The following is a 12533-nucleotide window of genomic DNA, read 5'->3' on the forward strand; positions in this document are numbered from 1 at the left end:
GGACCCTAGAAAGAAGGCTCGTTTCTTCTTTAGCTTCCTCTCCCTGCTCATTTCACTGTAGAGGGGGGGGCTTCCTCCCCTTTCAACCTGCGGGAACTACACTGCTCTGGGGCTGCTGTTTTGGTTTTTTTTGTAATAAAATGCATAGGAATTGTTTTGATCGAATTAATACAGCTTAAGAAAGTCGCTCCCACGTTTCTCTGTCTACTTCGACCTCTGGGCCTCTAGCACCTTGAGAATGCTTGCATCTTATAAGCTCAATATTGGAAGCTCACCGGGTATTCTTGAATCTCTCTAGTCCATCTTTAACCAGGTAATAGAGGGGGCAGAACCATGACGAAAGTGCCTGACTGTTCAAAAGCCCTCCACCCTTTCCATTTTCTTTCCCAATGCCTGAATCATTTTCTGTCTAGCCACTTTCGCCAACAGAGCTTCCATCCCCACTCTGGTCTCACAATTGGGGGCCTGGGTGGTAGCTTGGCAGACGGATTTCGCATTATTGCCATGGAGACGTATCTTACTCCCGCCATGGTGAGGTACTCTCTCCGTCTCATGAAGTGTTGTCCTCAGGCACAGTGGACATCTCTTGTATTTACAGGAGCCACCGTCGCTGCCTCTGCAACAGAGTGTCCTCTCCGACAAAGTCTAAATCAGCCCGAGCCTTAGTGTATCCCACTCAGTTTAGTCAGATCAATAACATTCTTACACCGGCGTGCTTGGCGATGTCTGAGGTGTTACACTTCGGCAGAAAAACCTCAATTGTGAAGGCTGCCGTAAGAGACTCGCCACAGAATATTGAAGCTCATTTTACTAGAAGCTGTGCCGAGAGGAAGGAAAAGATGTTCAGACGAGGCTTCCTGCCTCGTTTCTCCCGAGAAGTTCTTGCAGCAGTCAAGAGTTCAGGGTTACTCTGGCTTGAAAGCACTATCCATGATCTCTCTCAGGGTTAGTATCAAGGTGTCCCAGGCTCCCAGTATCATGCCCTAACAGATAGTGTCAGTCCTTTTACAGTAAATCGTTCAGATGAGCGAGCATTTTAATAGGGACTGTTGCCCGCTGACGCCGAGAAAGGTAGGACGGGCGGCTACATGAGCAGACCGTGTCCGAGTGCTCCCGGTGTAAAACAAGGGACTACAGTGGCATATGACGTGTCAGGAAGAGCCTACAAATAGTTTCATGAAAAACTGGGGTAAAGGGTCTGTCACATAAGGGGTGAGGTGCATTTCAGAAAGGTACACTATCAGCATAGATAGTCTCCACCCTGCCTAAATGAAAACTGCATGCTAGATTAACAACGTATTATTTAAAGGCCCACTGTGGAACACTGTGGAAACCCCCTGGTGGTTAAGGTTAAGAAAGAACCTCACCGCGCCGAGGAGAAACCAATGATACAAACAAAACGGGGGCAGCCAAAGATAAAAGGACACATGAAAAGGTGGCAGTGGAAGTAATTCTCGCTAGAAACCCCCGAAAGGTTGAGATTGTAAAAGTCCTGGATAAGGGAGACCACCCTTTCCCTTAGAAAGAATTAGTTATAATGTTAATGATGCCCTCTTAATTTATGCAATATGATTGCTTTTAAGGCAAGGAGCCTCTCTATCTCCGTCAAATGTTCACAGAATTCCGACAGTAGAACTCACCCCAGTGGAGCAGCACAGGCAGTTGTAGAGGATTGCTCTTCTTGGCTACTTATGCATTCATTACAAATTGCCTGTTGTCGTATCCCCTAAGGAAATAACACTGCAGGTAACTATGAGTTGCCCACTGTTTGCTGATCCAAATTTGGAGCCAGAAACACCCGACCCACTTTTCGAATCATTTAAAAAAAAATTGTGGTTTGGTTGACCAATCTCATTACCCAAGTCACAGTTGCTGTCTAAATCGATTCCAAAGAAGGAATGAAGCCTGGGAGTTCTTTCTTTTTGAGGAGAAAAGTCTAGCACAGGAGGTTGTGCTTTAATGGAAATCAAGTTAATCACTTGAAGTCATAGTGGTGGCTGCTCAGGAGTCAGAGAGCGCGATAAGCACCTCATTCTCTGGCGCTGATGGAGTCAGAATCGGCGTCGAGGCTCCAAGACCAGCGTGCAGCCGGAGAAAGAATCATGCAGGAGCTGGGGAGACCCAATGGTGGATTCTGAGGGTCCAACTGGCGCCAAGGGTGAACCCGCCGGCAGTATCCCAAATGAAGAGCCTCTTGCCTCCTTGGGGCCCTTAGGCATGCCAGAGCGAGTTGATGGACCATGGCATTGCAAAACTCTTCGATCTGTCTCAGTGTTGCAGATGGCCCCGGAAACTCGGGTTGTTTCGAGACATGTTGCAGATTGGGCTCAGACTTTAACTGGGAGATCGAAAGGCATAGTGACATCCTTCCACATTCGCAGGAGTATGCGAGTGGCAGGAAGGGGCCGAGACCCACTTGGAATTTTTATGTTTCTTTTTTGACTTACCCAAAGCTGTAGAGCGCAATGACGATCAATCCTCTGGATCAGCTCCTGAGTCTTCTGGACTGGGATCGGGATGGACTGTTCGACTTCGAACAGTTTTGCCCAGAGAGTATTATGGTGCTTGGCGACAGAGTTTTGGCTTGTGGTCCCATATCGCCTTCAAGCTCATGAACACGTAGTCGCTGCAGGCCTTACAATGGTATCCCGACCCAGGCAACCCTGATGAGGTCCTGTCACAGATATTTGTTTGTGTCAGTCCTAACAGGGCTTAAACTATGTTGTTTTGGGAGGTGATATTTATTTTCCTTGCATACAGAAAAGATTTTTGAGGTAAATTGTCTCAAAGAGGCAAGAGGTAGCTCCAAATGTGTGTCTTGTGGCGAAGAAAGAAAGGAACTGACTCCGGTGCGCAGAGTGGCACTTATATAGGCTCCACACGTCATTTCTGGAGTCGAACAGCATCAGCGCGGAGCTGCACAGTGCCACCTACCAATGTGCAGAGGTACTCCTGAAAAAGGTTTCTGGATCCAGTCTGACCCCTGGGGAATATTCAATAGGTGAGGAATCTGAGGTTAGCAGTCTCTATCTGAAGCTGTAGGCATGCATAGCTCTTCTAATGCCTTTACTATAACTGCATAGTGTTATATGTTCTGGTGAATGTTCCAATGGTTACCAGGAGTACACTCTATGTCAGTGTCCCAGTCGGTGTCTGTCTCTCCCAGGCTGGACTTGCTGCAGGAGGGGATCAGACAGGCAACTCAAGGGAAGAAGTGGTACCCTTGGAAGGACTAGCAGATGTAACTGAGGTTAGGTCCGATAGCTCAACTAGCACCATCATTGCAGTGGGAGGTTGGTGCAAATGTTGGTCCTAAGGCCCTGGAAGCTGCACCAGAGAATGTGGAAGCTGCACCAGGATCGGCAGAAGCTGGACAAGGACTTTGGGCAAAAGAGATGTGATATTCTTTCTGGCTTTCAACATTGCACTCATATCGTCCAAGAAGAAGTCTGAGGAAAGAATGGATAATAACATGGTAGGGAACCCTGAAGCTGGATCAACAGGAGACTATGAGAGGTGCAGGATCTCGTATAACTCTTGTTCTGAATGATCAGAGGAATGGAACTTCTCCACTATGAGGTGGGCTGCTAGTGACTGTGTTCAGAAGTGACGGACTATCAGTATCAAGCAGGACTTCTAAGACAACAACTTTGCACTGAACAAATCAATGTCAAGTCCTCCAGCAAGTAGGGTGAGAGGATCATGTACTCTTGGTGCGCCTCAGGTGCTGAGTGAACGCCAAGCTGGACTTGGCTGGAATTAACAACTGAGCATCCTTAACACTGGCTAGTGTTTCCTAGTACTTCTTGTGCCTGTTGTGCTTCAGGTAGAATCTGGGTGTTCTCAAGAACCGAGGAGCACTGAGGGTGCCTTAGTGGTTCTCTGCTTCTCAACAGTCAACCGTTAGCAGGGAAGGAAGGCTCAACAGCTGAGGAAAAGTAGAAGAGAGGTGAAGTTGTATCTAAAAAAGGAGACTGTCCACATGAGGATCTAGGCACGAATCGCTGGAACACGTTTCCAGAGTCCCTAAAGCTGTAGGAGAGACCACATCTGCACCCAAGAAAATACATAAATTTGACTCCTTAAAGCAATGGGTCCGCAGCACCATGCCCAGAAAGAGAGATTGGCCCAATTCTTCAATGCCACAGTGGCTCTCTGCCATCGCAACCTGGATAGCAGCTGGGCTCAACTCAACAGTGTAACTGAGTCTTGGAGCACAGTACTTAGAACTTGAGAGACCATATACTTCTGTGAAAATTATGCCACTGCCCAATACCGTGATAACAGGGTCCGGCTAGAAAAAGTCATCACGAGACATCAGGTACTGGGTAGAATTCTTATGACCTAATGCTTTCACATTCCCAGACACTTCTTTCAGGTGATAAAATCCAACGTCTCTTTCAGGATCGGTGCATCTGTGCTCTTCCTGAATGACAGGCGGTTCAATAGGGACTTTGTACAAATGATAGCACACATGGTATTAGGTCTAAATTATGAAACAGATGTAAGAAAGTCAAAAGTTAGAAGAAAAAAATAAAAAAGTTAGGAAACAAAAAAATTAGAAAAAACGCAGACATTATACAAAACTAAAATGAAAAACAAATTAACATGAGTAAGGGAGGAGATTTGGATTAGCTTTATGGTAGAGGCTAAGGCTTGAGTTAAGGGTGTGTGTTAGGATGAGTAATTCACAAATTAATTGCAAGACTACTGGGGGGACACCATGACTGGTCCGATTACCGGAGAGCCCTCATTTGCTTAAAACGGATACAAAGATTAGTAGTTTAACCGAGATGACCCCAGAGAGAATTTTACTGTAGTGCGTCAATGATGTTATCAGTTCTATTTAGATAAGAATTACACGAAATAGATGTGAAAAGTACAGTCAATGATTTAGAAAAGGAATTCAGAAAAATGAACCAAAAATGGTTTGTATTATGATAACATTTAATGGAGGGTACAGTGTGTGTATACTTCGTATTAATAGAGAAATCATTATCACATTTAAATGTATTCATGAAAATTAATTCTGATAATTATTAGACTATATATCGTTGTAAGATGTTTCGTCCACAGCACACTAATACAACAATTTTGTTAAAATCAAGCATGTGGTGGATAACAAGCTGAAGATGGAATAAATTGGTCTTAAATGTATTCATATTATGTTATATCACCCAGTGCTTTTTAAAGCAATATGTATAGATAGGAAACTACAAAACTACATTTTCGGTCCAAGGTTTGTATGTATGGCACAGGTTGTGAGTCTAGACAGTTTGAAAAATGTGTGTATAATTGTATGGAATTACCATCTGTGCATTAGATTATATTGGAACAGGCTTAATGAACGAAATAAATTGTAACTGATAATGTGGTAGATGTGAGAATTATAGTTTAAATTGTTTTGTTAATCTTTTCAAAAGTCATCTTTTGAAATATTTGACAATATATTTGCTGTTATTTTGCAGGCCTGATGAAGCAGGTCTCCACAAAGCACGTGTTGGCTGTTTCTTGCTATATCTGTAAACGGAATTCTATTGAACATTGATGAACGATTGAATGAATGAATATGAATGTATTAAAGCTATATGGATCAACTGATATATATATATATATATATATATATATAATAATAACTGAGCAAGAAGACTACTAAAAAGACAAATCTGGACTGATAATGATTATGGACCTGGATTGATGATATATATTTTTCAACATTTTCCCAAAGTTTTTGCTACATCTTTTTTTTACAATGACTGATATCAAGGGGTACTGATGTCTTCTGGGGTAGTAGCGCCAGACTGTATTTCAGGTACCACTTATCTTATATCACAATACTTGTGTATGACTGTATTCCAAAAAAAAGAAATTGAAAAGGCAGTTGTGAAATATTTAAAAACAAATCTACATATGTACCAAGGGAACCAGGCCATCACTTCCCAATGTCAGGTCTTGCTCTTTTGGCCAAACGTTTAGACAAGGCGCAATTATTCAGTTTCACTCTGGCTGGGTTCAGACCAGATAGGGAGATGGAATCAGTGCTGAACAATGTTTTGGACGAACTGGATATACACTACAGGTTCGATTCGCAAGGATCCTTTTCATGATTAAGTGAATCACACAACATGATTTTTCTGACTCAGCTCAACCACACTGGATTCAATGAGTCAGTCCTTAAAAAGACTAGATCCTTTTTGGAGGACAAATCATACTTTGTCTAGCTATCCCACTAATAATTCATGGGATCCAAGATAAGATAGGGTGACCTACAAGCCTCCGCACACTTGCATATCTTTTTATTTATTCAATGCATGCCTTCTATATTCGACTGTCCTTATTTACTCCTCTGTTTTTTCTTTCAAGGATTATGTCAAGGATCTGCACGGCTCACTGGGTGAGCATAAGGAATATCCATCCACAAGACAGAATATAGCCAGGTGCACTGACACTCAAAGGTACATGCATTGATTGCTAAAGATCTAAAAAACAGCAACGTTGCCAAAGACTGCTGCTCTAAGATTAATCACTGTTTGAGCGATAATTGGCTTTACTGAATGCTAACAAAAATACAAAGCATGATTTCTAATTCTGAAAACACTTCAGTATTACCCTTTAAATGGCAGTCTATTTTGAGAGCTACTCAAACTTTCTAAAGCAAGGTCAGAAACCGAGGTGTCATGTTCAAACCTGAATTGTCTTAAAAACACAATAATCAGCAAATAAATTAACAATTCCAATCAACTCCATTGCTTTCCAGGCATTCTTCACCTTCATCAAATTCATCATCGAATCGATCTTTTCTGTATTCTTTGCTCAGGCTGGCTATTTTAATGTGGTCTACTTGTAACTATCCACCTAATTAACTTAATCCATGCAAACCTTCCAGGAACTGGTATAAACAGATTGACACTACACCCCACACACCATGTTGTTGTCACATACATTAATTTCACAAATAAGTGCATTTTCGTAGTGTGTTTTTGTTGTTGCAATTGGAACCAATTTGAAAAGCACATGCAGCATTTAGTGTACTTTTAACAACTTGACAATCTTCATGTTTCAGATGTTTGTAGTAAATATCTACAGGTATGGACTCACGGTACTACATATGTAAGATTATACCAAAGAGGCCAAGGAATAGAATGGGTATGCAGAGTACAATGTATTTTTATGAAGGAGCAATTGTTCCAAGGACGGCAAGACTTGTATGATTATGGAGACAGAAGTATTCCATCGCTCAGCACAAGTGGACTTCGCCAAGGAGAGGCCAGGGATGGACAGACATGGACATTTCACATTCTCTAAATGTATTTTCATCAGCAGTGGAGATATTTAGTGGACATAAACCCTACATCATCCAAGTAGGAATGATGCAACTGCCAATGACTATTTATGCTTTATCCAACCCATTCGGCATGCATATGTTTGTCTGTGCATCAGTCTGTCCGTATGTCTAGCCTCCTGCCTGCTCCAACACACTTTTCAGGTGTGCTTCCTTGTGTAGTGTATGTGACTCTGTGCGTGTGTATCTGTATTCACTGCAGCTATTTATATACGATTTGCATGTTTATGACTTCTGCATTCATGAGTGGTACCGATCTGTGAGCAAGGTTATTCACAAGTTTATTCATACATGTGGATATGTACCGGTGTGACTTTTGGTCTGCGTTTACGTGTGGCTGTATGTCTCTTGGGCTGTGTAAATATGTGTACCTTGTTCTATAGGTCTATGAGTATGGGTGTCAAAGTGCTCATGTATGTGTGATCTCGTGGCACTTCCTATACCAAAAAAAATCATACCCATTACTAATCATGACAAAAAGAATCACAAATCAATGATTGACAGGTCACCTGATGTGCATGCTGTAGGTCAATAAACTGTCACAACACACGAGGAACAATACTGAAAACGTAGGCCGCGACCTAAAATTAGTTTGAGTGATAACTTAATCACACTCTGTACTACACATCGGAGAAGATTACTTTAGCCAGAGTAACTAAGGTGTAAAACAATTCACATGAGTGCTAGAGGTCTGAAAGCTTTACCGGTGAATTCCTCGCATGACAGCTCCTTCTCTTGTGCCCATTTCCTACAAGTAACGAGGGAGCAAAGGAGCGCCGCCGGGTCAGCAGCCAGTGCTGGTTTTACGGGGCAAGGATCATATTACTTGCGATCTGTTTGCCCTTCAACAAAAAAAACAGATAAGATTCCAAGCTCCAGGATATTGTGCGAAGCAATCGGTACAACCAGAACCAGCCCAAAAATGTCCCCGAGAAACTCAAGTTAAACACAAGTGGTCGCCTACATTTAGCATCATGTCCCTCTCGCACAAGCCAATAAAATGGCACAGTCCACATTACTGCTCAACAAAAGCACTCGAATATGTAAACTGGACAGTTGTGCATGTCACGGCACGACTGCGTCGGCTGAACGTGTGGTTAGAGTCCGCATTTTACACCGCCTCTCCTCCCCCGCGAAACCCACCTTACAAGAAGCCGAATCGTCCAGTTAAACCCAACCTTGCCAGGAGTGTGCTCTGGTGACATGAATGCCCAGAGACATTCGGGGGTTTTCGGGCAGTTTTCTGTCACGCACAAGACTGCGGGGACGCCAAAGACAACAACACGGTCGGGGGCGAGAAAAAAACTGTCAGAAAGTGCGTGCAGAGAAATGAAGCCTAGGCTAGGGAGCAGGGTGTGATGTTCCTGCGAACAGTGGCCGCCACAGGCCAGCCGTATCCATGTTAAGGAGGAGGGAGAAGGGTGGGAGGAGCAGCAAATACCGAGCTCTAAGCAGCGACAAGAAGGATCGACACAATCTGCTTTAACTTTCAACCTTTACGGCGTCTCAGTGGAGTGTTCTGTTTTCAGATTATTCAAGCGAACGGGCGGCTTGCTGGCCGATAACGTGACATGCAGTGAAAAAAACAAAACACATGAAAAGCCCGCAGAGCGGAGACTCACCCGCGTCCTGTCCTCGATCTCGTAGATGTGCAGCTGCATGGGGATGTTAAAGCTGTGCAGAATGTTGCCCCCGAAGACCAGGGAGTCGGCCTGGGTGTAGACGGCGTGGATCCATCCTGGGGACAGAAAGCAGCGCACGTTGGTAGCCGGCTCATCGCAGGAGGCGGGGGCGGAGGGGCGGGGAGGGTCTCACATGCTCAGTTTGACGCTCCAGCGGCTCCCCGTGCCAGGCCCGGGCCCCTGGCACCCAGCAGCGCGGCGGTGGCGGCGGCAGCGCTCCCCTAAGGACAGCAGACTTCACGTCAGCCGCGTCTCTGCTGCAGGCGGCCAGCGCCGAGCATTGCAGCGCTGGGCAGGATGTCTGCCTTAACCTCGGAAGCAGTGAGCCAGGCAAGCCCGGCAGGGCTCTCAGCCCAGCACGCCAAAGCTTTTTTATTATTCTTTTATAACATATATATATCTTTTTAACAGGTCTGCTCCGAGAAACCCTTGGCCACCAGATGTGATCACCCCAAAGGAACTGCTAAGCGGGAAGCGCTGGGCACGGCAGGCAGGCTGTTAAAGGATTACAGAAGGGGGTGGGGAGGGCACCTCCCCGCATTATGTCCAGGTCACACGCCGTGGGCCGCCCGAGCCTCGCTGTTGCATCAGGTATTGGACGGGGCACCCGGGCTCCGGCTGCGCTGCGGATGTTCTGCGCTGTGCGGTCTCCTCCAGGTAGAAGGGAGCGGACGCCGTGCATTACAAAGTTACTCTCTGCCTTTCTACGCTGTGACGCAGCTCGCGCCCTGATGTCTGTGCCCGCATGAGCAGAATTTGGAGGGAATGGTCTGTCTGGTGATGAACAGCAGCAGGACACTAAGGGCCGCACGATTAAGGATCTATTATTGTCTTCATACAAGGCATACACATTTTACATTACTTATGAATAATTGAAGACACATAAATACACGCATCCATACATGACGTCTCCGGCTACATAGTAAGATTGTAACCTCTGAGGTAAATATACCTTTTTATTTCGCAGTAACCCTTTACAATGAGCTCAGTGGGCACCCCAAGACAGTATTTACAAAACTTACCGCACTCTGAGATCCTGCTGGTATATCATGACACACAACATTCTGCAACGTTTCTTTACATTACAACAATACGATATATGTTCCCTTTATCCTAAGGCGCACATCTCCAAGCACATAAGGGGTTTCCACTCGCTCCCTATCCAGTACTGCCTTCAAACTACTCACCCTCACATACAGGCCACTACACAACTTAGGCCCGGCTTACCTTAACAACCGCATCCCTGTCCACATTCCTTACAGACACCTCAGACAGGCTGGCCTACTCCCCGCCCATACCCCCCCTCAGCCGGCGCGCTAAGGCTGGAAGGCACGCTTTCTCGCAGCCCAGAAGACCTGGGACATGCTCTCCCTCCCACCCGAGCAGCCAGCTAGCTCCCTTCTCGAATTCAAAAGAAAACCAATACAAGTCTGGCTTTTCAACTAGGCTTCTCTCAGACAACTCGGATTCCATCTTCTAAAGCAGTGGTTTTCGATCTTTTGATTTCTGTGGTCCCCCACTGTGTCACTGCTGGAACCCAGGAACCTCCACTGAGGTATTACTGAAACTCAGGGCCCCCACTGACTCATTAACGGAACCGAGGATCCCGCCCTATGTAATTTCGATGACGTGAACCGAAAAACAATACACAAAAATACAAACACGAAGCATTCGTTAAATACACACACAAATTATAAAATATTCGATTAACAAACAAACATTAAAAAAATATAATAGGAAGGGTGGAGCTTTTCTAAACTAAATTGAGGCTACTCAGTGTCCATATTGTATTCTTCTTGATACTCTAGCACTGCTCCCACAAATCAGTCTGAGGCTGCCAACTTAACTTTATACTCCAATGTCAAATTCGTTCACATTTACAGAACGTTTTTTAAGATTGTAATTTTCCTTCTTTATTTACATACACTTAATTGATCTGTTATTATTATATTTCCTAAGCAGTCGCAGACCCCCAAAGTAGGCTTCATGGACCCACATGGGTCCCCAGACCCCAGGTTAAGAAGCACTGTTCTAGAGTCTCTGGATACCCTCCTGAGTGGTTAGCACACCATACATATCCTAATAATGAGATTCTTACAGTCCAATACAAATTCTCTGTTAACTCAGTGGGGCGATACCGGGGACAGAATTGACGATTCTCGCCTGTATCGTTTTAGAGTTAACAAGAACAAGATAAAAACACACCAGAATGGCGAATAACATGGTGGTTTCAGAATTACTGGTTCCTTTTCAGCAGGTTTTTCCCAGTTTTCGGTGTATACTGCTCCCATGTGCCATCTGTGGTGAGGTCAGGGGTCAGGATGCGATGAGGCTGTCTGTGGCCATGACAGGCTGCGGCATAGCTGGAGGGAGCATTGTTTGCTCTCCCACCCCACCAAGATAGTGCTAGAGGTGCCGGGTAGGGGAATGGTTGTGACAGGAGTTTATGCCCAAATTGGGATCACCAAATATGCTGATTTATGTTATGCTGACCATGTTGAAATTTGCAGAAACTCAGATTTCCTTACTTAGTACCTCTTTCCTGTCTCAGAAGTCATAATGATGTAGCAATACGTCACCTGCAGTTTACTGCACAACACAGCACTGGGAATTCTGGGTGTGGTATTGCCACTTAGGGAATCCAACAACTCTTATAATGAGGGCCTAAAATGTCATAAGCATCCTGTGGCGTTAACCCAGCTAAGTTACGACACAGGCCTTGAATTTGGGGAAGTATTGTTGCCCTTAATAGGATCGCTTAAGGGCTACACTTGCAAACATGATTAACTTTAAAGAGACCTATCCTGTCACAAGCAGATGTAGACAACACCTAGGCTTGCCCCCTTCCAGGCAGGGTCAAATCACAGTGAGTCTCTTTTTGACATTGCGTGTCAAAACCTGCTGGAGTGTCAAAACCTTCTTGAAGAGGTCTGCTGGGGTTTTACATATAACAATTGGGGGGTATTTCAAAGGGTGAGAACAGGATGCCAAAACAATTCTTGTGTATCTACTGCTTGGTTGCTGGAAAACTCAGCTTTTGTTCTACCGGACCTCTGTCTCCAAGTTTGTTTTGCGTATAGGACCTACTTCAAACTGGATTTTAGTGTTAGATGAGAGTAAACACCAGGATTACCAAAATACACTCCACACAGACGCACCCAGCCCCCAGAGCCCAAGTTTAGTGTGTCCGAAGACTCTTGCCATCTTGAAAATGGCCAAAAGGGGTAGGGTTAGCCCATGAACCTTCATTCCACTGGTTTGGATGTGCCCAGGGGTAATTTCCACCCACTAGCTCATGTCAGGGATAAATGTAGCATTTCTAGGCACCCACTTTAGAACACTCCCATACCTGTGTGCATCACATAAAACAGTGGTGGCAGCGTACCGTGTTTTGTGAATCAGTAGTATAACAAGACCTTTTTTTCTGTGTCAAGATGACACTGGCTCCTCTCATGTAAAGTTTCACTGTTATCCGAAACCCAGAACCATGCAATAATATTTCATGTGTG

The 12533-nt window shown here is 44.8% G+C and overlaps 1 protein-coding gene across 5 annotated transcripts in view; it reads right to left on the reverse strand.

The window, feature by feature from the left end:
- Window positions 1-12533, reverse strand: part of KDM2B (lysine demethylase 2B) — a 715168-nt gene that overhangs the window by 360741 nt on the left and 341894 nt on the right. For all 5 annotated transcript variants that reach the window (XM_069214908.1, XM_069214905.1, XM_069214907.1 and 2 more), the window contains exon 9: window positions 8965-9080. In XM_069214908.1, the coding sequence (XP_069071009.1) occupies window positions 8965-9080 (116 nt within the window). The remainder of the gene's footprint in view (window positions 1-8964; window positions 9081-12533) is intronic.

The sequence above is a fragment of the Pleurodeles waltl genome, chromosome 11 (genome assembly GCF_031143425.1).
Source record: "Pleurodeles waltl isolate 20211129_DDA chromosome 11, aPleWal1.hap1.20221129, whole genome shotgun sequence".
In the NCBI taxonomy this organism is placed as follows: domain Eukaryota; kingdom Metazoa; phylum Chordata; class Amphibia; order Caudata; family Salamandridae; genus Pleurodeles; species Pleurodeles waltl.